Consider the following 27,891-nt stretch of genomic DNA (forward strand, 5'->3'; position numbering starts at 1 on the left):
TACTTGTCATAATACCATTCATCCCCCAATTTTGCTACCTGTTTTAATGGTCACTTACTCAGAGATGAAAACCATGCAATAAAAGTCAATGAATATGTTACAGGGGTTGATGGAAAGAAAAAAAATTTATTTGAATTTATAGGTGATCTTCAATAAATAGAATTGTTCTTGTAATTCTTTACACCTAGATCCAGGAGGAAGATATCAGATAGATAATCAAGAGTACACATTAATTTGGCTATTTCTCATTTCGGTCGAACATTATTTCCATACTAACTTGCAATAATATTGATTTAGACAGGATATTGCAGGTTCATTTGGGCTATCCCTGACCTGACCCTGAATCAGCCATTTCCCTAACGAGCTCTGGTTCCCTTTAGTGGGAAATAATATTTATAAACCAATATATGTATACTAAGTGTGCTCACTCACAGTGGGTGTCATAGCTTCTAGGCTCTTTCAGTTAACAAAGCTGGGAAAACGGGAAGTTCATATGGCTCAATGATATATAAATAAATCAATATAGGTAAAATTCAGAAATTAGAAGCATATCTAATATAATGCCACATGGCTTTTCTTCACTTATCCCCATTCTGTATTTATCATCTTTCCACAAAGAGAACTCTGGCTGCCAACAGCATCTATATATTTACTCATTTGCTCAATCCTACAAGACACAAAATATCTCTCCCCATTTCTGCTGATTTCCCAACATTTTTTTGTGTGTGTTTTTTGTTTGTTTGTTTGTTTTGCAGCTGGCTGGTATGAGGATATGAACCCTTGACTTTGGCGTTACAAGGCTGAACTGAGCTAACCGGTTGGGAATATTTTCAAACACAGATAAATAATTGTACCAAAAAATCCTTATATTTATTACTAGATTCTATAATTTAATTTTTGCTATATTTGCTTTATCACATATCTCCATCCAAAATATCCACTTCTCTTACCCACCCAACAATGGTGATTTAATTTTATTTTCTAAAAGGATGACAGAAAAATAAGTGTTAAAAAAAATGATGGGGCTAACCTTGAAAAGGCTACCACTGGCTGCATCTGGGACAATCTGGCCATGAAAATGAATAACGAAAGTAGTGGATCATAATCCATAAAAAGAAGTAGGAGTCTGTGAGTTCATAACCGATAATAAGTAAGAGTGGGGAGAAAGTGTCTCACTATATTAGAATGCCAATTAATAGATGTAGAAAAAGACAAAGTAAGAAAATAACCAATTTACAACCAACATGGTAATTGCTTATTCAGTCAATTATCAATAACGGATGCTAAAACTACTGGGTCTAAGTGTGATAAGGAACAGGATATCTACATAGTTTCAAAGTATTTCCCCAAAGATCACTTATTATTGTGTGGGAGAAACTACAACTTTACAATGGAATAACCTGGTGCATATCACAGTGATTAAGCAAAGTTAACACCATCAATGGCACAGTGATATCATATGCTTCCTGATTTAATTAATATCACTTCTGTGGTATTCCTGACAAAAATGCAATCTATTCATGAAGATACACCAGACAAACTCAAATTTAGAACCCTCTATGAAACAACTGCTCTGTACTCTTCAAAAATGCCAAGAAGAGGGCCAACCCCGTGGCGCACTCGTGAGAAGGCAGCGCTGGGAGCGCAGCAGTGCTCCCACCATGGGTTCAGATCCTACATAAGGATGGCCGGTGCGCTCACTGGCTCAGCGTGGTGCGGCCGGTCACAAAAAGACAAAAAAAAAAAAAAAAAAAAAAAAATGCCAAGAAGATTGTTCTTGCAAGTGCAATTCATGATGGCCAATGCTTCCTGAATATCTGTTCTGTGATGAATTCAGTCATTGCTAGTCTTCCAATTTATGCTGGGCAAGGCATGTAAACCTATGAACACAAAAACATCTATGGAAAATTATTGTGTGCTCATATCTATAAGTAAAATCTTTTCTACTTGGTATACACATGGTACAAAGGTATAGCAGAAAACCAGTGTCATTTCATGAGTTATATTAACTAGGGACAAATTAATATTTCAAACATAAAGTACTGTCATGTTTCTTTGGTACTTATCTTTATCTTTCTGTTGCGATAAATATTTTAATCTTTCAGATCAAAAATATCAAAGAGAGGCTGAAGAACTGCTTCAAATTAAAGGCAAATAAAGAGACATGACAACTAAATGTAAAGTATGATCATGGCATTATATCCTGTAAAGAAGATTGTTATAAAGGACATTACTGAGACAATTACTGAAATATGATTACGGAACTATACATTAGATAATAGTATTGTAGTGATGTTAAACATTCTAATTTTTATATTTGTACTGTGTTTATATATAAAAAAGTCCTTGCTCTTAGGAAATACATACTAAAATATTTATGATTAATTGGTCAAAGTATCTGTAACTTTTTATCAAATAACTCAGCGTGTGTGTGTGTGTGTATGTGTGCGTTTGTGTGTGCATGGGGCAGGAGGGAGGGCGGGAAAGAAAAGTGGTAGAATATCAACAATTGATGAATATGGGTGAAAGGTATATAAGTGTTTTCCTACAATCTTGGAATCTTTAGTTTATCATAATAGAAACAGGTAATAACATATGACGTATACTTTAGGAAAATATTAAATGACTTTATACAACAAATTAATTTACCTTGGTAATAATAATTCATTTAGAGTAATGTTAAAACAGGAAAGACAGGACCAAAATCATGCCGAATGGCAAAAAATGTCTTGGAGTTAAAACACCATGCTATTGGAAAACATAATAGAACATATTTGTAAAGACTACCGTAATTTGAGTCTATGAGTATAGGAGTATGACATAGATGCGCTTAAATGCAATATAACTGACTCAAATGATAATGTATGTAAAAGGGTTTTGCAAAGGGCAAGAAAGTACGAACATGACTTATAATGTAATAAATGTTGATCATACAAATACTGTTTTGGATACATTATATATGGCCATAAATACATATATATGGCCATATAGATGCATAAATACATATGTGTGTGTGTATATATACTTGTGTGTGTGCACACAAATGTATAATACAAACTTTTCAAAACAAAATTTCACATTTTCAAGACAAAATTACTCCATTTTGGAATGTCTATCTTGCATGAATATGAAAATGATAAATGAAAATAATAATTTTCTGATATTTGTTACCAAGAGGGCAGATGCTGCTCTTACTGTCTAAATTTTTACTAAGGAGATTTTAAGTCATATGTATTATATTTTAGGAATTCAGGTTGTTCTTTTTCATAATACAGATTGAGCATCCCTAATTCGAAAATCTGAAATGCTCCAAAACCCAAAACTTTTTGAGCTCCAACATGATGCCCAAAGGAAATGCTTACTGGAGCATTTTGGACTTTGGATTTTTGGATTAAGGGATGCTCAACTGATATGTATTCTGAAAATATTCCAATATCTGAAAAAATTTGAAATGCAAAACACTTCTGGTCTCAAGCATTTTGGAAAAGGGATATTCAACCTATGTATATAAAAGATGCCAACAGGTTCTACAAAATGTGGTTCTAAGCTTACAGTTTGGTGGAAGAACAAACATGTATGCAGATGCCTAGATGACATAGCAGAATGTGATAAAACTCATAAAACTACTTCCTATAAAGAGCTACTAAGCTCTACAAAAGAAAAATAAAAGTAATGCGACTAGAGGAGAATTAAGAAAACTTATTTAAAGAGGGAGTATTTCAGATCTGGAATAAGGTTTGAAAGGATGAATGGGATTTGGGTAAGTAAAAGGTAAGTGGGAAGGTAGTTTATACTATGTAAAGCACCTAGGTTAAACACCAAGAGGAAAGTGCAGGATGGAGGAAATGGGAGAAGTAATCAGATGTGGCTAAAGGAATGAATATTTGAGCACTATGACTGGAGATACCACTAAAGAAATAGGTTATACTACATGAGAGTGGGCCTTAAATATTATGCAAAGAATTTTGGATGCTAATGTATAAGAAATAATGAGATCTCAAAAGAATCTGAGTAGAGTATAATGATCCTAAGGAGGTCATATTACTCTATAAAGAGAAAGTAAGAGTCTTAGAGGAGTTAAGTACCTTGCCCTGGGTCACAAATGACAGAAAAAAAACCCTTTTTTTTGGCTGTTGGCTAGTACAATTGAACCGTGGACCTTGGTGTTATCAGCACCACGCTTTAACGAACTAAGCTAACAGGCAAGACCTAAAAAATTTTTTGTATGTTCACTTCATATATGTTAAGACTTTACCCTTCAATAATTCTATGTAATAGGTACTATTTGTCATTTTCATTTTTTGGTTGAGATCACTGAGGATCAAAGTACAGTAACTTGCCCAAATTCTTGTAGCTGAGATTTGACAATACAGTAGTTCTGTAACCACAACTGACAATCTATTCTGCATTCTACCGACAATTAAGCTTTTGAAAATACTATTTTCATAAATTACCGTGCTGATGTTACCATTTCTCTCAAAACACCCCACCAACCAAAGTATAGACTATTTTCTCTAACAGATTTCACTGATTTTATTTTATTTAGATTAACATATTTACATTTTATTTAGATTGACGTATTTTAATATACTCAACTAACCACAGGGAGAGATGGTCCAGAGTCATATTAAAAGGTAAATTAATATCATACCAGAGTTAAAATATTTCTGGACATAATCTATAGACACCTTTAATGTTATTACATGGATGAAATCTGGAGAGGAATAATAGAAAAATATGGTTTTTCTTAATGCTATCTTTCCCTAACAATCCAAGCCTGAACATTTAAAAATCTTTGAGGAGTATGGCACTTTCAGATAAAATAAAAAGTTGAAGTTATTTTCAGGTTACAACATAAACTTTACCAGCCTAATGTTTTATCTTATAAAGTATGTAATATAAAAATGTATGTTATTTTAGAGCTAGAATGCCATCTAAAGCAGGAATTAAAATGGTCCAGACAAGTCAACCCTTTTTTTAGAATCAAAAGGTATTTAAGCACTTTAAAGGCTGAGTAAAGTGGTGAAAAGTATAAACTTACTATCACAACCTGCATTCAGATGTTAACTATGCTACTTACTAGCTGTGTAACACTAGTCAAATTACTTAAGTTTCTCAGTATTAGGCTCTTCAATAATACTATTTGGTCTCTCACAGGGTTGTTGACTAAGTAAATGAGATAATGTATGTAAAGTGATTAGCACAGTTATTGGCACATAATAGTATTAACTTTCTTCTTATTTCTTCAGTATTAGCCCAGACTAACACTATTTACCAGAATAAAGTCCAAATAAATCAAGGAATTAGATGAAAAATTGAAGAAAACTAAGGAATTTCTTAATTGCTTAAAATCTGGCATGGGCAAGATTTTGAGTCTAATAATGACTCAAAATTCTGAAGCAATTAAAAAAACAACATGATAAATATGACTACATGAAAACACGGACCTTTGAATGACAAAAATGATTATCATAAGCAAAGGTAAGAGACATATGACAGAACCCACTAAAAGACTATCAAGACTAACAGCTAGGTTGGAACATATAAAATCAATATATAAAAATCAACTGTATTTCGGCTGGCTACTTAGCTCAGCTGGTTAGTGTGGTGTTATAACAGCAAGGTCAAGGGTTCAGATCCCCATACCAGCCAGCTGCCCTCCCCTCCCCCAATCAACTGTATTTCTATGCACTAGCAATAAACAAACCAAGAACTTAATTTAAGAAGTTTAATTCCATTATAATAGATCAAATGAAAAAAATATTTAGGAATAAGACTAACAAAAGAAGTGTCAGATTTGATACTGAAAACTACAAAAGAACAAAACATTGTTAAAAGAAATTTTAAAAGATCTCAATAAATGGAAAGTCATCCCACGTTCATGGATCAGATGACTAAATATTGTTAAGAGGCAAAATATCCCAAATTGATTTACAGATTCTGTCAAAATCCCAGCCAGCTCATTTGTGGAAACAGAGGAGTTAATCTTAAAATTCACATGGAAATGGCAAAGAACCTAGAATAGCCAAAACAATCTTGAAAAAGAACAAATTTGCAGGAATCACACCTCCCAATTTCAAATCTTACTACAAAGTTACAAGTATTCAACACAGTGTTTGAACAGCAATAATATATTGTTACCGACATAATGATAGACATCTGTCCAATAAGCACAAAAGACAAATGACTTATTAACAAAATATATTTGCAATTTATATCACAAAGGGCAAATCTTCCTAATAGAGAACTCTTAAAAATCTAGGGAAAAAAAACAGACTAAGAACCCGATAGAAAATGAACATGAACAGTTCACAGAAAAAGATAATTACATGGCCTTCATACACATGAAAAGATGCTCACCAATTTCATTTATAAGAAAAATGCAAATTAAAACTCCCTGGAGATACTATTTTTCACCTACCAGATTGGTAAACATTTCACAAACTGACAACATAATGTGGGCTGTGGAAAAATAGGCATGCTCATACATTTCTAGAAGAAATGCAAAAGGACACAACCACTATGGAAGCAGAATTTGGCAATATTTACATTATTATATATACAGTAATACCATTTCTAGGAACTTACCCTGAAGTTGTATCTCCAAAATATCAAACAACATATGGACAAGGCTATTTACTGGGCATTATCTATAGCAGGGAACATTACAACCAACCGAGATGCCCTTCCTTAGCAGACTGGTTTGATAAACTATGATATATTTATATAATTGAATATTATGCAGGTGTAAGAAAATGTGAATGTATACAAACATTCATAGCAGCATTATTCATGAAAGCCAAAAAAATGGAAACAACCCAAATGTTCACCAACTGATAAATGGATAAATAAAATGTGCTATCTCCACAATGTAATATTACAGGGCAAGAAAGAAAAGAAATGATACATTGTACAACATACATGAACCCTGAAGACAATATACTAAGTGAAAGAACTCAGTCACAAAGGACTACATATTGTATGATTCCCCAAATGAAACATCCAGAACAGGCAAAAAGCTGTATTTACATTACATACATTCGACATAAGAAATGTCCAGAATAGACAGAAAGCAGATGTACTGCTGCTTTAAGGCTGGGAAAATTGAGGGGTGATTGATAAGATATGTGGGGTTTCTTTTTGAAATAAAAATGTTCTGAAATTGATGGTGGTGATTAGAAGCACAACCATGTGGATATGCTAAAGCCATTGAATTGTACACTTTAAATGGGTGAATTGTATAATAACATGAATTATATCTCAATAAAAGGCTTAGGCTTTCTCTGAGCTCAGAGTCTTGAAGAAGCAGACTCTCATTGCTGAAGACTTGAAAAAGCAAATTACTATCCATGAGTTCTATAACTGTACAGAAATAAATTTTGCCTACATCCATGTGACCTTGGAGAAGAACCCCCAGCTTCAGATAGGAGCACAAACCTGGCTGACACCTTGATTCTAGCCTTGTGTAACCCAGAACAGAAGATCTAGCTAAGCCAGGTCTAGACTACTGAAATTCCAGGGAATCTGAGACAATAAATGGGCAATTTTTTTTTTTTTTTGGCAGCTGGCCAGTACAGGGATATAAACTTGACCTTGGTGCTATCAACACGGCACTCAAAAGGGTAATGTTTTAAGCTGCTAAATTTGTGGTAATTTCTTACACAGCAACAGAAAATTAATATATGTGTATGTGTATTTTATTCCCTGGTTCTCAAAGGGGATAGAAGCAATGACATCACAGTAATAAAGTAGCAAATAGCACATTAAGAACCTAGATTCTGATAATTAAATAATAATTCCCACCAAAAGAAACCAAAGCTTCATGAGGGAAATAGTTGATTCCAGATTTGGGGCAGGGAAAGAACAAGTTAAATCTGGTAAACAACAAAGGCAAACAAAACAAAACAAAACAAAACAAAACAAAAAGCTAAAAATGTCCACCCAAACCCTAAGGTGAATAGCATATCTTTGTGTAGCAGAAAACAGGTAAGTGCTCAAAGACTGAAGACACGTACAAAAAAAGAGGAACTGGCTTAAAGGGGCTCCTACGGTAAAATCTGGGAACTCTGAGCAGTCTGCCACAAAATAATGGTAATGAATTATAATATATAAAAATGTAAAAATTCAAAAGTCCATATGATATTAAAAAGAGTAAAGGAGAATGAAAGGGGAAGAAAAGGAAAGCTCACAGGAAAATACCAGCTAATACTGCAGAAATGACAGAATTAGAAAATTGCCATTTTGCTCCTAACAATGTAATCTCATTCACTCAGGCAAGGATCATCAATGGATGATAAAAATTAGATAAAGACTGATACTCTCACAGAACAGTGCAAAACAAACAAACAAACAACAAAAAGCCCACTAGAGAACAGGCCACAGCCTCAAATATGAACCCATAGTCTACTTACAATTACAATGGAATAAATGTTATCTTTACAATGGAGAGAGATTTGGTGGACACCACCTTAACCAAATGATCAAACAGTATCATAGGGCTGGCTGGTTAGCTTACTAGGTTAGAGGGTGGTGCTGATAACACTAAGGTCAAGGGTTCTGATTCTATACAGGCTGGCTGACAAAAAACCCCCCAAAACATGGTATTGCCAACAGTGGGACAATAAATGGAACGCAAAAAGAAGTATAAAATATCACATATGCAATATTCCTGCCAAGCATATTTAACCTAAATTTAACAATAAAGATATAATCAGAAAAATCCAGAATGAAGGGCATTCTAAAAGATAAGTCAGAGTTCCTAAAAAATGGCCAATCTCATAAAAAAACAAAAGATGGGATAACATTTCTAGATTAAAAGAATAAACAGATATACAAATCACATGTAATACATGGTATTTGTTTGGATCCTAGATTAAAACAAAACAAAATAAGCTGCTATAAAATACATTCTTACGGCAGTAGGGAAAATATAAATATGGGCTATATATTAGATGATTTTATTAAATTATCGCTGATTTTCTTAGGTATAATAATGGTATTGTGATAAGGTAGGAGATATCCTAGTTCACATGTGGTAACTGCTGAAACGTTTAAGGTGAATGCCTGCAATTTATTTTCAAATTGTTCACCAGAATAGCCTCCCACCAAATGATTGTGTGTGTGTGTATGTGTGTGTAGACAAAGATAAAGCAAATGTAGCAAAAAGTTGAGAAATAATAAATCTAGGTTAAGATATGTGAGTGTTCATTTGCAACTCTTTAAGCTTTTTGTAGGTTTGAAACTTAAAAGATAAAACATTGTGAAAAAAATAAAACACTATAATCAGGGATGTTAGTTGCCACAGTATACAAAATTTACTTCTCTGGGCCTTAAGGGAGGTAGATTAGATAATTTCAAAGATATGGTCAAGACATAAATTGCTCGTATTATTTTCTTACAAAGACAAAGTGACTTCAGATCTTTTTTCTATTTTTTCTTTTTCTTTTTTGGCTGCTGGCAGGTATGGGGATCCAAACCCTTGACCTTGGTGTTCTAACACTGTGTTCTAACCAACTGAGATAAGCCCCAGATCAACTAAAAAGTATTTTTAAAAGTATTATTTATGGCTATTTCACCTCCCATATTTCTAGTTTATAGGCTATCATTACTACTGCCTTGATGATACCATTCTCAATCCTAATACTTTAAACACATAAATCCCTTGGGCTGGCTGGTTAGCTCAATTGGTTGGAGCATGGAGTTGATAACACCAAGGTCAACAGTTCAGATCCTCATAGCAGCCATCTGCCAAAAAAATTAAATAAATAAAAAATAAACACATAAATCCCAATTTCTGTCACCAAATTGTATCTCCTTCTCTCTTCCTTGAATTCTCATAGCATTATAGAGTTTGTGACACACAATTCCTGAAGGAGAACCTAGGAATCTTTATTGTTCTCTCACTAGAGGGGGCTAGAGCAACGTAGCTGCTGCCTATTCAATGACAGCCACAAACAAAATAATCTAAATGTGATTAGAGACTCTCTCCCAATCCTTTCCTATTCTTAAGTGGCAGACTAACCTTTCATAAATCATGATCTATATAATTCCTCAGAAGGTACACAGTAATGGCATACGTTTGACCCCACATTAGAAGCCAAACCACATGTGGAGAGTGCTTTAATCATTTCTTTTAATGCAATCTTATTTACTCCTTTTACAAAAACAAGCAACTTCTAGATGTGATTACTGACAAGTTAACAAAATTAAAGAAATCTTTCCTTATTAGTAATTACTTAAAAGATATTCTATGCAAATAGTAACCCAAAGAGAGCTGGGAAGGCTATACTAATATTGGATAAAAATAGACTTTAAGTCCAAGTTGAATGTCAAAACCTGTTACAACAGGACATCATATATTGATAAAAGAGTCCACTTACCATGAAGCTATAAAAATTATAAAGATGTATGCACCAAACATCAAAGACACAAATTACATGAAGCAAACACTGACAGAATTGAAGAGTAAATAAACAGTTCTATAATAATAGTTGGGGACTTCAATATGCCACTTTAAATAGTGGCTACAACAACCAAGTAGAAGATCAATAAGAAAATAGAGGATGTGAACAACATTATAAACCAATTACAGCTCACAGGAATATAAAGAAACCTCCACCCCAAAACACCAGAATATAGTCTTTTCAAGTGCACATGGAACATTCTCAAGGATAGACCATATGTTATGCCATGAACAAGTCTTAATAAATTAAGAAAGACTGAAATCATACAGAGTATCTTTTCTGATTGTAAAAAAAAGAAACTAGCAATGAATAACAGAAGGAAAAATGAAAAATTCACACATATGTGGAAATTAAACAGCCAAAGGGTCAAATGAATCACAAGGGAAATGAGAAAATATCTTGAAACAAATGAAAACACAACAAAAAAACCCTTATGGGTTGCAGTAAAAACAGTGCTAAGAGAGAAATATATAGGTATAAACATATATGTTAAGAAGTAAAATTGCAAATCAATAGCCTAAGTGCACAACAAACAGTTCATAGTGCAGCCACCAGGAATGCTCAAAAAGCTAAACATAAAATTACCATAAGATCCAGCAATCCTATTCTTAAGTAGGAACCCAAAGAATTAAAAGGTGGAACTTGAACAGACAATTGTATGCCAATATTCACTGCAGAATTTTTCACAATAGCCAAAATGTGAAAGCAACCCAAATGTCCGTCAACAGAAGAATGGAGTAAAAAAAAATGTGGTATATGTATAATGGAATATTATTCAACCATAAAAAATAATGAAGTTCTGTTATATACTACAACATGGTTGAACCTTGAGGAGATTATGTTAAATGAAATAGGCCAGACACAAAAGCACAAAGATTTTATCATTATACTCACACAAGGGTACTTCAAAAAGTTCATGGGAAAGCTTACATTATCTTTCAATTTTACTTTTCCATGAACTTTCTGAAGTATCCCTGTATGAGGTAGCTAGAATAGGCAAATTCAGACACTGGAAGTACATTAGATATTATCAGTTGCTGTGGGTATGGGGAATGAGGAGTTATTGTTAATGGTTACAGAGTTTTTGTTTGGGGTGATGAAGTTTTGAAAATAAATAGTGACAATGGTCATACAACACTGAATAAAATTAATCTCAATGAATGTTTAAAATATTTAAAATGGCAAATTTTATATTACATATTTTATATCAATTAAAAATTAATAATGTAATATACCCCAAACTGTAGAGTGTTAGAAATCTTGATTCTCATTTGATTGTTAGACAGGGCTCTTTAGCTAAAAAACTTATGGGACAAAAGTCCTTAGCTAGGAGGCAATAGCCTACAGCTAGGGGGGCAAAAGCCCATCTAATCAATTCTAATCAAATATATGTTGATTTTCAGCAGATTCTCAGTATAGGGTTTTTTAGCTAATAAACTTATGGGACAAAAGTTCTCAGGTAGGAAGCAATGGCTTATACATAGGGGGCAAAAGCCCATCAAATCAACTCAAATCACTGTTTAGGTACAAGATTGTATACTTTGATGGTTTAGAGTTAACAGGTGGTTGACATACTGATCTTGTTAAGAGATTAAAGAATCGCTATAGGGAAAAATGGGAAAAATGTTTGCTAAGGGCAAGCTGTTTGTTGGTGGAAACTTAAGAGACAATTATATTTAGATTTAATCATAAGAATGTAACTCCTGCTTAAATCATTTAAGGAGAGGTTATATTTTAAATTAGATAATGATTACAGTTTGACCAACTTTGCTCTTCATAACATCACATTGTTAGTTTGAATGATGTTACCAGTTTCTATTGTTTAAGCTATACTTAGCCATAGATAAATTTTGTCACATTGCCCATGTCTTTGTGTTCTTTTGAAATGACTGAATCAACTGAATTTTCTTGTGCAACGTCCTTGTTTTTACAATGAAAATAGAAGCTAACTTTGAATCGGGGACGTACCCAGTTTCTCCTTTTGAGGAGCTGCTGAGGTGCAGTCCCTTTGGGCTTCTCATTGCATTCATGTAGCTTTGAGTAATCTTTTTTGCATCTCTTACACAGCAAGAAGTGTAACACAAAACAATTGAATTGTATACTTTGAGTTTTATGGTATGTGTGTTTTATCTCAACAAAACTGTATACCAGAAAAAGAGAATAGGAAACATAAGAGAGATGCAGAAGAATGAACTAAGATTTAGTCTTAGTGCCTTCAAACTTGTTTTTCTCCTTCAATATTGACTTGGCTATTCTGAGTCTTTTGTATCTCTACATAAATTTTAGAATCAGTTTGTCAATATCTTGCATTTTACATAAATTATCTCATATAGGTAGCAGTGGATGAGAGACTAGAATTCAAACTCTAAAAAGAGAACAGTTTGGGAGGATGAAAAAAATCTGCAGATGGACACAGTATTAAGGCTTGCAGATCAATGCAATGTACGTAATGCTACTGAATGGTACCTGTAAAAATCATTGGTAAATTGGCAAATGGTAAATTTTATGTTACGTATATTTTACCGCAATATTTTTGTTTTAAAAACTTTTCTCAGGATCTTTTCATTTGCTTAGTGATTGAAATAAAAACCATAAACTGAATTTCTTTAATTGAATCATAATTGATTATACATATTTTTGGGATTCAATGTTGACATATATTGATCAATATTACTAGCATGTATAATGTTACAAATTGTACTTATTCTTTATGCCCCTTTATGTCCAATCTCTCCCTATCCCCCTCTCCCTCCCCGCTCCCACCACTGATAACCCTTGATTTCTCTCCCTCTGAAAGAGTAATGGTTACTCTGTTGATTTGTTGCCTAGATGATCTGTCCAATGCTGAGAGGTGTGTTCAGTTTCCCCAATATTATCATAGAGCAGCTGCTTCTTCTGTCACTCTGGAATGGGCTTTGTGGAGACAGACATCTTCTTTTCTTTGGTCTCTGCTGGTGACACTCCTTGTGTCAATGCACTCCAGTGGCTGCTGGACCATCTGCATGGTGGTTGTGACATCCAGCCACTTTCGTGGCAGCCGTGGTTATTGTGGTGTCTGTGGTGGGTTACCCACATGGAGGTGATGTTTTTGGCATGCTTCTTGGGGCTGGTAGTGTGCCTGGTTGTGGGGGGGAGGTGTCCAGTCCCTGGGCCACTGGGCGGGGCCCCGAGGTGCTGGCAGTGTGCCTGGTTGTGGGTAGGTGGGTGTAGGTGTCCAGTCCCTGGCTCCATTGCCCCGGCCCCCAAGCGGGGCCCAAGGCACTGGCAGTGTGCCTGGGCCGGAACTAATTTTTTGTCCTTTGCTTACTTCTAAAATGGGGGAACTTCCTGTGGGAACCAGTACTTGAGCTGTGTGGTTGATCTAAATTGCTGCTTTGCTGCTGTTTCCCTAGGGAAGGCTTTTTGTGCAGCTTAGGGTTTAATGGTTGACCTTATAGGTACTTCTGGCTCTCCAGAGACCTGGTGCACCTGGGTTGTGTAGAAACTCTGATCTGGGACTGAGTTTTTTCATCAAACTGCACCCCATGCAATTCTGCATTCCTGACCAGTCTCCTCTGAGTGATCCTGTGTCGATTGAGGGGTGGATTGGCTGTCCTTGCTGTGTCCCAGTGTTCTCCTGGTGGGCCTGCCTCCCCCACCACCAGTGCTCCAAACACTTCCAGTGGGATGGACCCTGTGCTGGTCTGGTCCCTTACTATGACTCACTGGCCTCTGAATGGCTCCCCTTTTTCAGCTGTTTTAGCTCCTCACTCCTGTGTGGGTCCACAAGAACCCTTTTAGTGGTCTTGCTGAGCTGGGGGCCACCAAGGCCCTCTTCTCCCCTGCTGCCTCAAAGCATCTCCATCTGAAGGGCACAGTTGCAGCTTCTGCCGGCTCCTGCTCCATGTGTTCAGCAGTGGCAGGCTTAAAGCAGCCGCGGCCCGAAACGCTCCAAGCAGTATTTTCTTTCTCTCATTGTGGTTTCTCCCACCTTCATGAACTCTGTAGGTCTCTCCTCCTCTTCCCCTGAGTTCCAGCAGCCCCAGCTTGGCTGTTGTTACGTTTTTATAGTTGTAAATTGGTTGATTTGTGGGAAAGAGTGACACTGGGGACTGTCTATTCTGTCATCTTGACTGGAACTGATAAACTGAATTCTAAATCTGCTTTTTTATAATTTTTGGTAGCTGGTTGGTATTAGAATCTGACCCTTGACCTTGGTGTTATAACACTGTGCTCTAACCAATATAGCCAATCAGCCAGCCCTAAGCTTGCTTTTGATAAAAAATTAACTCTGTGACTTGAACAAAATTTTCCCATCTATCAAATCAACAATGAGGTCTAGAAGAATCAAAGCCATTTCTAGTTCTAAAATTTTGATACTGTGATTTTGCTTCTAGACAAGCATAGCAAAGAAAGGTCTCGTTTTAAAATCTCTCAAAAAGTAATCTGTCTCCTTTGACTCTAAAGTAAGACAGAGAAAGAGAAAAGGAAAGAGGAAAAAACAAAAGAAAACAAAGAAGGAAAAGAAAAAATTTGACTCAAACCAAAGCTTAGAAATAGATTGTTGAGATGTGAATGTATGCCAGAATACACTCAATATTCTGCTATTTCTAGCAGAATTTTTCATTTTTCATGAGGATAAAGCCTAGAGTCAGAACTATACAATTCTACAGAAAAGGTATTGAAGCTTTAAAAAAATTTAAAAATAACAGGGTAACAGGGTAACAACAGGGTAGCAACAGGGTAACAACAGGGTAATAACAGGGTAATAACAGGGTAACAACACAATGCAATGCAAATAACACAGGTCAAGGTAACAATCCATAGTCTTGGATTATCTTTTTGACACAATTTAACATAGTTTTAAAAATAAACAGTACACAAATAAGTTACATTAGCACTCACAAAAATGAAATACTTCCGTATAAATCAAACAAAATATGTTCTAGATATATGAGGAAAACTACAAAACTTTTATTAAATATACTAAAGAACTAAATAAATGGAGAGAGATTCCATGTTAATGGATAGAAAGACTTGATATTATGAGAATGTTGCTTTCTTCACAACTTGGTCTACAGACTGAATACAATCCCAATAAAAATCCCAGCAAGTTATTTTGTAGTTATTGACATAGTGATTCTAAAATTTATATGGGGATGCATAAGACCCAGAATAACCAACTCAATATTGAAAGAGAAAAACAAATTTGAAGTACTAACACTACCCAACTTGAAGACTTACTATAAACCAACAGTAATGAAGATTATATGGTACTGGCAAAATTATAAACAGGTCCATGGAACAGAATGGAATAGAGATACCAGAAATAGACTCACATACTAATCCTTAACAAAGGAGCAAAGGCAATACAATGGAGCAAAGATGGTCTTTGCAATAGACAGTGCTGGAAAAACTGCACATCCACATGTAAAAAATGAATCTAGATACAGACCTTACTCCCTTCACAAAAATTAACTCAAAATGGACCATAGACTAAATATAAAATGCAAAACTATAAAATTCCTGGAAGATAACATAAGAGAAAACCTAATTGACCTGGGATATGCCCATGACTTTTTTGATACAACACTAAAGTCAAGAACTGTAAAAAAAAAAAAAAAAAAACCTCATTAATAAGCTGAACTTCATTAAAACTAAAACCACCACATCAAAAAGAGTATACACCATGATGAAATGGGATTTATCCCAAGGATGCAAGGATGATTCAATAAATGCAAATCAATAAATGTAATACATCATAACAACAGAATGAAAGGAAAAAACCATATGATCATAATAGATCTAGAAAGGCATTTGATAAAATCCAACATCCCTTCATCATAAAGACTCTCAACAAATTAGGTATAGAAGGAAAGTATCTTAATACAATAAAGGCTATATATGACAAACCCACAGCTAACATCATACTGAATGGGGAAAGGCTGAAAGCTTTCCCTGTAAGAACTGGAACAAGACAAGGAAGCCACTCCCACCACTTCTATTCAACATAGTACTGGAAGTCCTAGTCAGAGCAATTAGGCAAAACAAAGAATTAAACGGTAACTAAATTGGAAAGGAGGAAGTTAAGTTGTCCCTGTTTGCAGATGACATAATTTTACATATACAGAAACATAAAGACGCTACGAAAAAACTCTTAGACCTGATAAACAAATTCAGTAAAGGTGAAGGATACAAAATCAACATAAAAAAATCAGTAGCATTTCTATACACCAACAACGAAAGAGCAGAAAAAGAAATCAAGAAAGCTATTCCATTTACAACAGCAACCAAAAAAATAAAATACCTAGGAATACATTTGACCAAAGAGGTGAAACATCTCTACAATGAAAACTATAAAACATTTATTAAAGAAATTAAAGATGACACCAAAAAAACAGAAAGACATCCCATGCTCATGGATTGGAAGAATTAATATTGTCAAAATGACCATCCTACCCAAAGTGATCTACAGATTCAATGCAACAAGAGAACCTGAATAGTCAAAGCAATTTTGAGCAAAAAGAACAAAGGAGAGAGTATCACACTCCGTGACTTCAAAATACACTACAAAGAGATAAGTAATCAAAACAGCATGGTACTGGTACAAAAGCAGACACAAAGACCAATGGAAAATGAACAGAGAATTCAGAAATAAATCCACATACCTACAGCCAACTGATTTTTGAGAAAGGACCCGAGAACAAACATTGGGGAAAGGACAATCTCTTCTATAAATGGGTGCTGGGAAAACTGGAGATTCATATGCAAAAGAATGAAACTAGAGTCCTCTCTCTCACCATACACCAAAATCAACTCAAAATTGATTAAAGAATTAAATGTAAGATCTGAAACTATGTAAGTGCTAGAAGAAAACATAGGGGAAATACTTCAGGACATAGGTCTGGGCACACTTTATGAATAATACTTCAGAAGCACAGGGAACAAAAGCAAAAATTAATAAGTAGGATTATATCAAACTAAAAAACTTCTGCATAGCAAAGGAAGTAACACAGCAAAAAGACAACCTGCGGAATGGGAGAAAGCATTTGCAAACTATGCATCCGACAAGGGATTAATATCCAGAATATACAAACAACTCAAACAATTCAATAGTAAAAAAAAAAAAATCTGGTTAAAAAAGGGCAAAGGAACTGAGAAAAATTTTTTTTAAAGAAGACATTCAAATCGTCAACAGGCATAAGAAAAAATGCTCACCATTGCTAATCATCAGAGAAATGCAAATAAAAACCACAATGAGGTATCATCTCACCCCAGTTAGAATGGCTATCATCAAAACGACGGAAAATAACAAATGCTGGTAAGGATGCGGAGAAAGGGGAACTCTTTTACTTATTGGTGGGAATGTAAATTAGTACAGCCACTACGGAAAACAGTATGGAGATTATTCATACAACTAAAGATAAAACTATCATATGATCCAGCAATCCCACTACTGGGTATATATCCAAAGTAATGGAAATCAATGTTGAATGGACACCTGCAGTCCAATGTTTATCAAGGCTCTGACCTTGGAGAAAATTATGTTAAGTGAAATAAGCTAGGCACAGAGAGAGAAATACCACATGTTCTCACTCATACGTGGAAGCTAAAAAAGTTGATCTCATAGAAGCAGAGAGTAAAATAGTGGTGACTAGAGACTGGTGGAGGGAATAGAAAAGAGGGGATGAGGAGAGGGCAGTCAGCAAATATAAAATGTTAGAGAGGTAGGAAGAATGATATCTAGGGTTCTGTAGTAATTTAGGGAGACTACAGTTAACAACAAAGTACTGTTTATCTTTGATTAGCTAGTCAAAATGATGCTGAATGTTCCTAACACAAAGAAGTGATACATGTTTGTGGTGATGGATATACTAAGCACCCTGATATGATCATTGCACATAGTATGAATGTACATAAATATCATTTTGTACTCCTTAAATATATATTATCATGGGCCAATTAAGAAAACTAAAAAGAGAAAAACAGAAATAGTGAGTAGAATAGTGGTTACCAAAGGCAGGGAAAGGAAGGGCAGAAGGGGGAGGGGGAAAGGTTGGTAGACAGGTAGGAAGTTACAAAGATACAGTTAGATAGAATAAGTTCTGGTGCCCTAGGGTGATAATAGTTAATAATATTGTATTGTATATTGCAAAATAGGCAGAAAATGTTATAACCACAAAGAAATGATGAATGTTTAGGTGACAGATATGCTACCTATTCTGATTAGATCATTATACAATATATGCATGTATTGAAACAATAAACTGTACCCCACAAACATGTCTATGAAAAATAAATTAAAAATAAAAATAAAAAATAAAAGAATTTGGAGTAACAAACTCATACAATGTTACTGGAAACACTGTTACAGCTACTTAGGAAACAGTGTAGCCATATCTTTGTAAAGAACCAGCAATCCTACTTTTTCTTATTTTCTACAAGAAAAATGAAAATATTTGTCCACCTAAAGACTTCTTTATAAATAGTCACAAAAGCATTATTGATAATAAAACAAACAAAAAAAGTGTAAGCAATCCAAGTGTCCATTTACTAGTATATGGGTAAACAAATTGTGACATATTGGTACTATTAAATATCACTCAGCAACAAAAGATAATATGTTAATAAACAAAACAAAAGCACAACCTCCCTCCCCTAAAACGTGCTCTGCAAAAGACAAATGCCAAGAGAATGAGAAGACAAGACAGACTGGAAAAAATTATTTCTTGTTCTTCCTGCTTAGTTTGGCTGTGAACCTAAAATTGCTCTAAAATGTAAAGTTAATTAATTAAATAAATGTGCGACCAACAAAATACAGCCAGGTCACAAAAATATACTGGCTTCATAGCTTTCAAGAATGTATACATGTATTAAACTGATCAATGTTCTTAAAAATACTCCAGAATAAACCATTTTTTTCCTACTGATTTCTGTGAGATAAAGAGCTAGTTGTAACATAAATACAGTGATGTTTCAGGCCATGTTCAGAGCAAAACCTTTTTTTTGACCAAAGACATTTTTAAAACACTGATGTGATTGATGATTATGATTTTCTGATGCACCGTCTGATTTTATTAACATTTTACTCCTCCATTTTTAGGATTTAATCAAGAAAATGTACAGTAAAAACAAAAGTAAATCGAGCTTTATTTAGCAGAAAACTTGACACATATATTGGTGTTTTCTAGCACCAATAGCAAAAATACTGCTTTAAATTAAAACTGTATTACATGCGTTTCCAAAATGCATTTCTATTTTCTCATTTCTACTGACAGAATGTTGATTTTTTACAGATATTGTCACCTGAAATAATGACCATTATTTCCCAGCCTGTCTTGTGTGGTTATGTGACATATATTCTAGCCAATTTACATAAAACTAGTTTTGAAGTTTCCTTACAGAGAAGATGCATGGTTATGCTCCCCTTCCTCTTTTTTTCTGTAATAAAGAACTCATGGCAGAACTCTAGCAGCCATTTCAGAACATGAGGTTACCTTAGAAATGCAAGCATAGTGTTGAGATGGAAGAAAAAAAAGGAGTCTAAGTCCCTGAGGACTCTGTGAAGGTATCATATGAACCATATACTGAATACTTTACAACTTCTCTTAAAGGGAAATAGGGCTGGCCAGTCTTTGGTTAGAGCATGGTGTTGGTAAGACCAAGGTCAGGGAGGGTTTGGATCCCTGCCCGGCCAGCTGCCAAAAAAGAAAAAAAAAAAAAGAATTAAAAAAAAATTTTTTTTAAGGGAAATAAATATCTATCTCTCTGGTGCTTTAAAAATTCTCTATCAGAGTGCTTATCAAGTTATACTTTGCAAAGGGAATATAAAATTCTTAAAAGTAAAAACAGTATTTTCTTCATCTGGCAAAGTTCATGGAATATAGCATTTAGTCAATACAAAATGAAGCAGATCATCAACAATATCATTTTAGTTACATGGATGGTGTCATTTTTCTTACTTTTAATTAATAAAATATTCATCATTAGAATCCAAACTATAGAAATGTAACCTAGAAAGACAGAGAGAAGATAAAAATTAGGGTAGATAATTATCCATATATAACAAACTGCAGTATCATGAGTACAGTGCATATTGAGGTATTTGTGATGAGACTGATACATGTGTATTGTTTTTTGTCAAAGTATGTTTTCCAAATACGGAAGAGTAACAGGTAATTAAAGAATGTCAGCTGAAGGGTACTACTACTTACTCTGTAGTTTTGTAAACGTCAGAATACAGCCCTGCTTTCTGATACTTCTTCTTTGGGGGACGTGGAGCCTTCTTTTCCCTTGGGATGAGAGACAGCACAGGCTGTAAGGTACTTTCAGGTTCAGGAGCTTTGGCTGGGGTTTCGGGAGGACTGGGAATCTCAACTGGAGCTTCAGTAAAGCTGGAAAGAGAAGTTTAAAGACAATTTTATTGTGAAAAAAATATTTTTCTGCAAATGATTGTGTATTTTTTAAAAATTACAGCAATTAAAAAAAGAGATATGGGGACTTCTCCACCTGGCCTTGTTGGAATAATTGATAACAGACTTGTCCTCCAGATAAAAACCAATAGAAATACAGTAATCTACTAGAAACCTAGAATAAATTCACAAAACAATTATTATCAGACATTGGACAACAAATAGTGCAGCACTGTGATCCCTGAGAAAATTGGGGAAAAAAAATGAGGTGAGTCCTACAACCACCTTGGCTTCCTAAGAATGACTGTGGTGCAGGAGCAGAAACCAAGCAGAGTATGGCAAAACTAATGTGCTGAAGAAAGAGAGATTAGAGCATGAAGAGGCTGAGGTAGCTGGAATTCATGAGAAAGAATAACAGAAAGAAGAAAGCTATGGAGAATAATTAACTCCAGAAATCTGTGTATGGGTATCTTTTAGTATATTGCTAAATACTAAATTGTGCATATGAAGAGTAAAATTCCATATGGCTGAAGAAGAAAGAAGTACCAGAGAACTGTAAGCTAAGCTATTCCCAGAGCTCACACATGATGGTATATACTCAGATTCCAGCAGTTTAGAGTGGAAAGACATTGCTCAACACTAAGGGCATTCAATAAGAGAATGTTACCCATTGTGTCAGGGGTTTTACCTATCCCTGCAATAAAGGTCAGCCCTAACCAAGCTTAAAAACAATCTTCAAAAGAATTCAAGTTGATCCACAAGTAAGTTAACTGCCTATCAAAATAAAATTGAAAACTTTAAAGGAAACCAACAAAAACCAGATATACAAAAGTGTGACATTCACAAGTCCTGCATTCAATAAAAAATTCTTACACAGGCCAAAATGCAGGAAAATGTGACCCAGAAGAAAAATCATTCAACAGATACAGCCCCAGAAATCACAAAGATAGCAAAGGACTTTGAAATACTATTATAACTACGATCAAGAATTTAGAGGAAAACAAGAAGATAACGAAGAGCGAAACAGAAGACACTTAAAAAAATTTTTAAAAAGATCATTAAGAATTGAAAAATGCAAAATCTGAAATGAAATACTGGAGAGTGCTTAACAGTAAACCAGACATTGAAGAAGAAAAGATTAATGAATTTGAGGACACAAACACAGATACAACCCAAACTGATATACAGAGATTAATTTAAAGAAGAAAAGGATGAATGACCTAGGGGACAATACAAAATAACGGGAATGTTGGAATCCCAGAAGGAGAGGAAAATATTGATTACTGAAACAATTGAACACTTGGAAAGGAAAACAACAAAAACCAAACATGTAATAATGTAACATTCACAATAGAAAAAAATTAAGAATAATGACTAAAAAATTTCCAAGTCTGCTAAAAAGTATAAACTCAAAGTTACAAGAAGCTAAACAAACCATAGCACAATAAAGTAAAATAAAACAAACAAGGTATATCATAATAAACTTGCTGAAAACTACTGATGAAGAAAACAAAAGCAGCCAGAGAAAAATTATATATTATAGAGAGGGATATTAAAAATAAGAATGAGTGTAGATCATCTATGAATGCTAAAAAAAGAAAAGAAAAAGAAGGTGGGTAGGGGAGAGGGGGAAGGTGGCTAAGCCTGTCAAAACAGAATTCTAAATTGATCAAAAACATCTTAAAAAAAAAAATAAGTGATTCCAGGTCCAGAAAAAGATGGAATATATGCACTTCTAACCTATCCTCTAAGTTAACTAAAAACCCTGAAAATTATCTATGAAATAAACATAAGCAACCTGTCTGGGACCTCGGGGCCTAAGCAACGACCTGGCTGGAAGTTTTCTCGATTTCCTTTTTGCCTCACATGTGAAACTTAAAGACTCTATACAGTATCCCAAACATCAGGGACAAGGCAAATATCTGCTGTCATCATATACAAGTATATTCAACCTCACAGTGAAGGTCCTGGCCAGTGCAAAAAGGCAAGAAAAAGAAACAATATTGGAAAAGAAGAACTACAAACTATCTCTTGTCATATGTGACATGTCTGTCTATAAAGAAAACCCAAAGAATCTACAAAAAAAGAAACTACTAAAAGGTCACAGAATCCAAGGTCAAATTCAACTATATTTCTATATACTACCAGTGAACAAATGGAAACTGAAATCAAACAAATGATGCTATTAACAATAGAAAAGCATTAAATGCTTATGTATAAATCTAACAAAATTAATAATACAGAAACGTAATTTATAAATTTATAAATAAGATCAACAATATAAATTTCAAACAAAAACAAAAACAGAAATCTGACAAAATGTGTGCAGTACATAAGAGTGAAAACAATAAAACACCAATGAAAAAAAAACAAACATGACCTTAATATAACATGGCTATGGCTTGAAACACTAAATATTATTAAGATGGCAATTTCCCCCCAAATTTAACGCAATCCCAAATACCAACAGAATTTTTGAAAAAAATGGCAAGATAATTCATAAATTTATATGGAAAGGCTAAAACTAGAAAAAATTTGGAGGACTTAACTGATTACAAAATGTTCTATAAAAGTATAGTAATAAAGATAAGATGGTACTGGCTAAAGGAAAGAAATGGAGATCAATGGAACAGAATAGAGTCCAGAAATAGACCCATATTAATTTTTCTTTAAATTGTGGCAAAATGTATATAACAAAATATTTTCCTTTTTAATCATTCTTAAGTGTACAGTTCAGTGGCATGAGGTACATTCACACTGTTGTACAACCATCACCCACTATCCATCTCCAGAACTTCTTCTTTATCCCAAACAGAAACACTGAACATATTAAAGAAAAATTCCTCATTCTACCTTCCTTCCAACCCCTGATAACTACTATTCGACTTTCTGTCTCTATGAATTTGCCTATTCTAGGTTCCTCATATAAATGGAATCATACAATATTTGTCCATTTGTCTGGCTTCTTTCACTTATGTATTGTCTTTAAGGTTTATCCATGTCAAAGCATGTATCAGAACTAGAATCCTTTTTAAGGCTGAATAACATTCCATTGCATGAATATAATGAAGCCTGGGTGGAAGAATGGTAAAATCATTGATGTTTTACAAAAAGTTTATGGGGACAATGCCACAAAGAAATCAGCAGTTTACAAATGCATAACTTGTTTTTTTGTTTTTTTTTTAAAGATGACCGGTAAGGGGATCTTAACCCTTGACTTGGTGTTGTGAGCACCACGCTCTTCCAAGTGAGCTAACCAGCCATCCCTATGTAGGGATCTGAATCTGTGGCCTTGGTGTTATCAGCACCACACTCTCCCAAGTGAGCCATGGGCCGGCCCTCAAATGCATAACTTGTTTTAAGAAGGGATGAGAATGTTGAAGGTGAAGCCTGCAGCAGCAGACAATCCACATCAATTTGCAAGAAAAAGTTAATCTTTTTCATTCCCTAATTGAAGAGGACCAACGATTAACAGCAGAAACAACAGCCAACACCATATACATCTTGGTTCAGTTTACACAATTCTGACTGATAAATTACAGTTGAGCAAACTTTGTGCTTGATGGGTGCCAAACTGTTGCACCCAGATGAGTTGCAGACAAGAGCAGAGCTCTTGAACAAGTGAAATCAGACCCTGAAGCATTTCTTTGAAGAACTGTAACAGGAAATGAAACATGGCTTTACCAGTATGATCCTGAAGAAAAAGCACAATCACAGCAATACCTATCAAGAGGTATTGGTCCAATCAAAGTAAAGTGTACTGGGTCAAGAGCAAAGGTCATGGCAACATTATTTTTTGGATGCTCAAGGCACTTTGTTTGTTGACTTTCTGGAGGGCCAAATAATGACGACATCTGCTTATTATGAGACTGTCCGGACAAAGTTAGCCAAAGCTTTAGCAGAAAAATGCCCAGAACAGGTTTTTCCCCCTCCCCCGGCCCTCATCTACCATGACAGTGCTCCTGCTCATTCCTCTCATCCAACAGGAGCAATTTTGTAAGAGTTTTGATGGAAAATCATTAGGCATCTACCTTACAGTCCTGATTTGGCTACTTCTTTTTTGTTTGTTTTTTAATCTTAAAAAATCTTTAAAAGGCACCCATTTTTCTTCAGTTAATAATGTAAAAAAGACTGCACTGACATGGTTAAATTCCCAGGACCCTCAGTTCTTTAGGGATGAATAGCTAGTATCATTGCTTACAAAGTGTATTGAACTTGATGGAGCTTATGTTGAGAAATAAAGTCTACATTTTTAATTTTTATCTTTTTTTTTTTTTTTAATTTTAATTTTAATTTTTTTTTTTTTAATTTTTATCTTTTAATTCCTTTTTTCCTAAACTTTTTGAAATTCCTTTCAATGACAAGCTCCAGTTAGAAAAAAATAAAAAAATTATTGCTGCCAGTGGAAATTCACTGTCATGTCTTTTCATACACAATCTCTGGAGGGCCCAAATCCTATCTTTCTCCTCATAACCTCTTTAAATCCAAGAATACAATTTTGTAGAAAAATATGTGTTTAGTGTTGCTGATCATAATACTAGAATTTGCTGGAACAGAAAAGTTAATCTAAACTAAAGCCTTTTCTTTGAAGCACATTTTTAAGATGACTGTTCCTAGAGTGAAAGATCAAGGTGTCTCAAACTACTGGGAAGACAGAAAAGTGTTTTAAAGCCTCAGTAATTAATGTGGTAGGACAACAATATCAAAACAGACTGATAAAAAAGAATATAAAAATATTTAAAAAGACTGTAAGACTCTACAAGATATAAGAATTTGGGATATAATAAAAGTATCATTTCAAATAAGAAAGAAAGGATAAGTACATCGATAAATGTACAACTACCATTTAAATATTTGAGAAGAAGATTAAAAGAAATCTCTAACTCATAACTCATGCAAAAGTAAATTTCAGGTGATTAAAAGAGCTAAATGTAAAAAAACTACATGTTGTCCACTGAAGGAGAATAATTAAGTAAATGATAATACATTCCTACTATGAAATAATATAATTCTATATGAACTGATAACAAGATCTCTAAGACACATTAAAAGGTTGTTACAAAAAGAAATGTATAGCATATTACCACTTACACAGAACAACACTTTTGCATGTGCATGTATACATAAATGTACACAAAAGGGTATGAAAGGATAGGACCAGCCTGTGGCTCACTTGGGAGAGTGTGGTGCTGATAACACCAAGGCCACAGGTTTGGATCCCTATATAGGGATGGCCAGTTAGCTCACTTTGGAGAGCATGGTGCTGACACCACCAAGTCAGGAGTTAAGATCCCCTTACCGGTCATCTTAAAAAAAAAATAAAAGGGGGGGGGTATGAAAGGATATACAGTATATTGTTAATAGTCTTATCCATGGAGAGAATGGGATATGAGAGGAGTTGAGATCATGTGAAAAGAGAGACTTTTGAATAACTACTAGTTTCACTGAATTATTTAAAACAAGCATATACTATTTTTGTAATTTTAAGAAATCCCATATATATTCTCTAGAAAAAAAGAAAAGTGAGTTTTTATGTATACACATGCACAGAGGTGCAAAAAACCTCTTTATACAGGATTCACTGAGGCAGACAATACAGAATATGAGCGAAAATGAGCATGCTGTATCAAGTAACAGAAACACCATTTACAAATGGTGAATGTCGTAAAGATTCATTTAAAAATATCAAATATTTTTTCTTTTATTTCCTGTGACTTTAGTACTATATTCAAGAAATCACTGCTAAATCCACTGTCATGAAGCTTTTGCCCTATGTCTTCTTCTAAGATTTTAGTTCTAGATCTTATATTTAGATCTTTGATCCATTCTGAGTTAAATTTTGTATATAGTATAAGGTAAAGGCCCAACTTCATTGCTGTGCATGTGGATATCCAGTTTTCCCAGCACCATTTGTTGAAAAGACCGTCCTTTCTCCATTGAATGGTTTCGGTGTGTTTGTCAAAAATCATTTGACTGTATGTTTGAAGATTTACTTCTGGGTTCTCTATTCTGTTCCAATGACCTGTATGTATGTCTTTATGCCAGTACCATACTGTTTTAATTACCATAGCTTTTTAGAAAAAACAAATTGGACTTCATAAATATTAGAAAATTTTGTATATCAAAAGAGAGAACCAACAGAGTGAGAAGGCAACCTGAGGAATGGGAGAAATTATTTGCAAATCATATATCTCATAAGGGGCTAATATCCAGATATATACAGAACTCCTAAAACTGAATAAAAAAACCCCAAACAACCTGATTTAAAAATTGGCAAAGGAGTAAAATAGACATTTCTCTGAAGAAATACAAATTGCCAGTAAGCACATGAAAAGATGCTCAACATCATTAATCATTAGGAAAATGCAAATCAAAACTACAATGAGATACTACCTCATACTCATTAGAATGGCTACTATCAAAAAAAACCCCAAACAAACAAATAACAAATGTTGGTGAGATTATGAATTAACTGAAACCCTTATGCACTGTTGCTGGAATGTAAAATGGTACAGCCACTGTGGAAAACAACATGGCGGTTCCTCAAAAATTAGAATTACCATATGATCCAGCAATTTCACTTCTGGGTACATACTCAAAAGGATTGAAAGCAAGGTCTCAGAGAAACATTTGTACACACACTTTCATAGCAGCATCACTCATAATAGCTAAAACATGAAAGCCACCCAAGTGTCCACTGATGAATGAATGGATAAGAAAAATACTAATAAAGTGGAATATTATTCAGCCTTAAAAAGGAAGGAAATTCTATATGCTACAACAAAGATGAAGCTTGAGGAGTTTATGCTCAGTGAAATAAGCCAGTCACAAAAAGGCAAATATTGTATGATTCCACTTATATGAGGTATTTAAAGTAGTCAAAACCATAAAGATAGAAAGTAAGATGTAGTTGCTAGGGGCTGCACAGAGGAAAGAATGGGAAGTTATTGTTTAATGGGTACAGCGTTTCAGTTTTGCAAGATGAAAAGTGCTATAGAGATGGATGGTGTTGATGATTGCACAACATTCTGAATGTG

General features: G+C 34.4%; 1 protein-coding gene across 3 annotated transcripts in view; it reads right to left on the reverse strand.

The window, feature by feature from the left end:
• Positions 1 to 27,891, reverse strand: part of ASH1L (ASH1 like histone lysine methyltransferase) — a 186,468-nt gene that overhangs the window by 50,781 nt on the left and 107,796 nt on the right. For all 3 annotated transcript variants that reach the window (XM_063106540.1, XM_063106539.1, XM_063106541.1), the window contains one exon: positions 20,657 to 20,836. In XM_063106540.1, coding sequence (XP_062962610.1) covers positions 20,657 to 20,836 — 180 coding nt within the window. The remainder of the gene's footprint in view (positions 1 to 20,656; positions 20,837 to 27,891) is intronic.

Source organism: Cynocephalus volans, chromosome 8 (genome assembly GCF_027409185.1).
Source record: "Cynocephalus volans isolate mCynVol1 chromosome 8, mCynVol1.pri, whole genome shotgun sequence".
Classification (NCBI taxonomy): domain Eukaryota; kingdom Metazoa; phylum Chordata; class Mammalia; order Dermoptera; family Cynocephalidae; genus Cynocephalus; species Cynocephalus volans.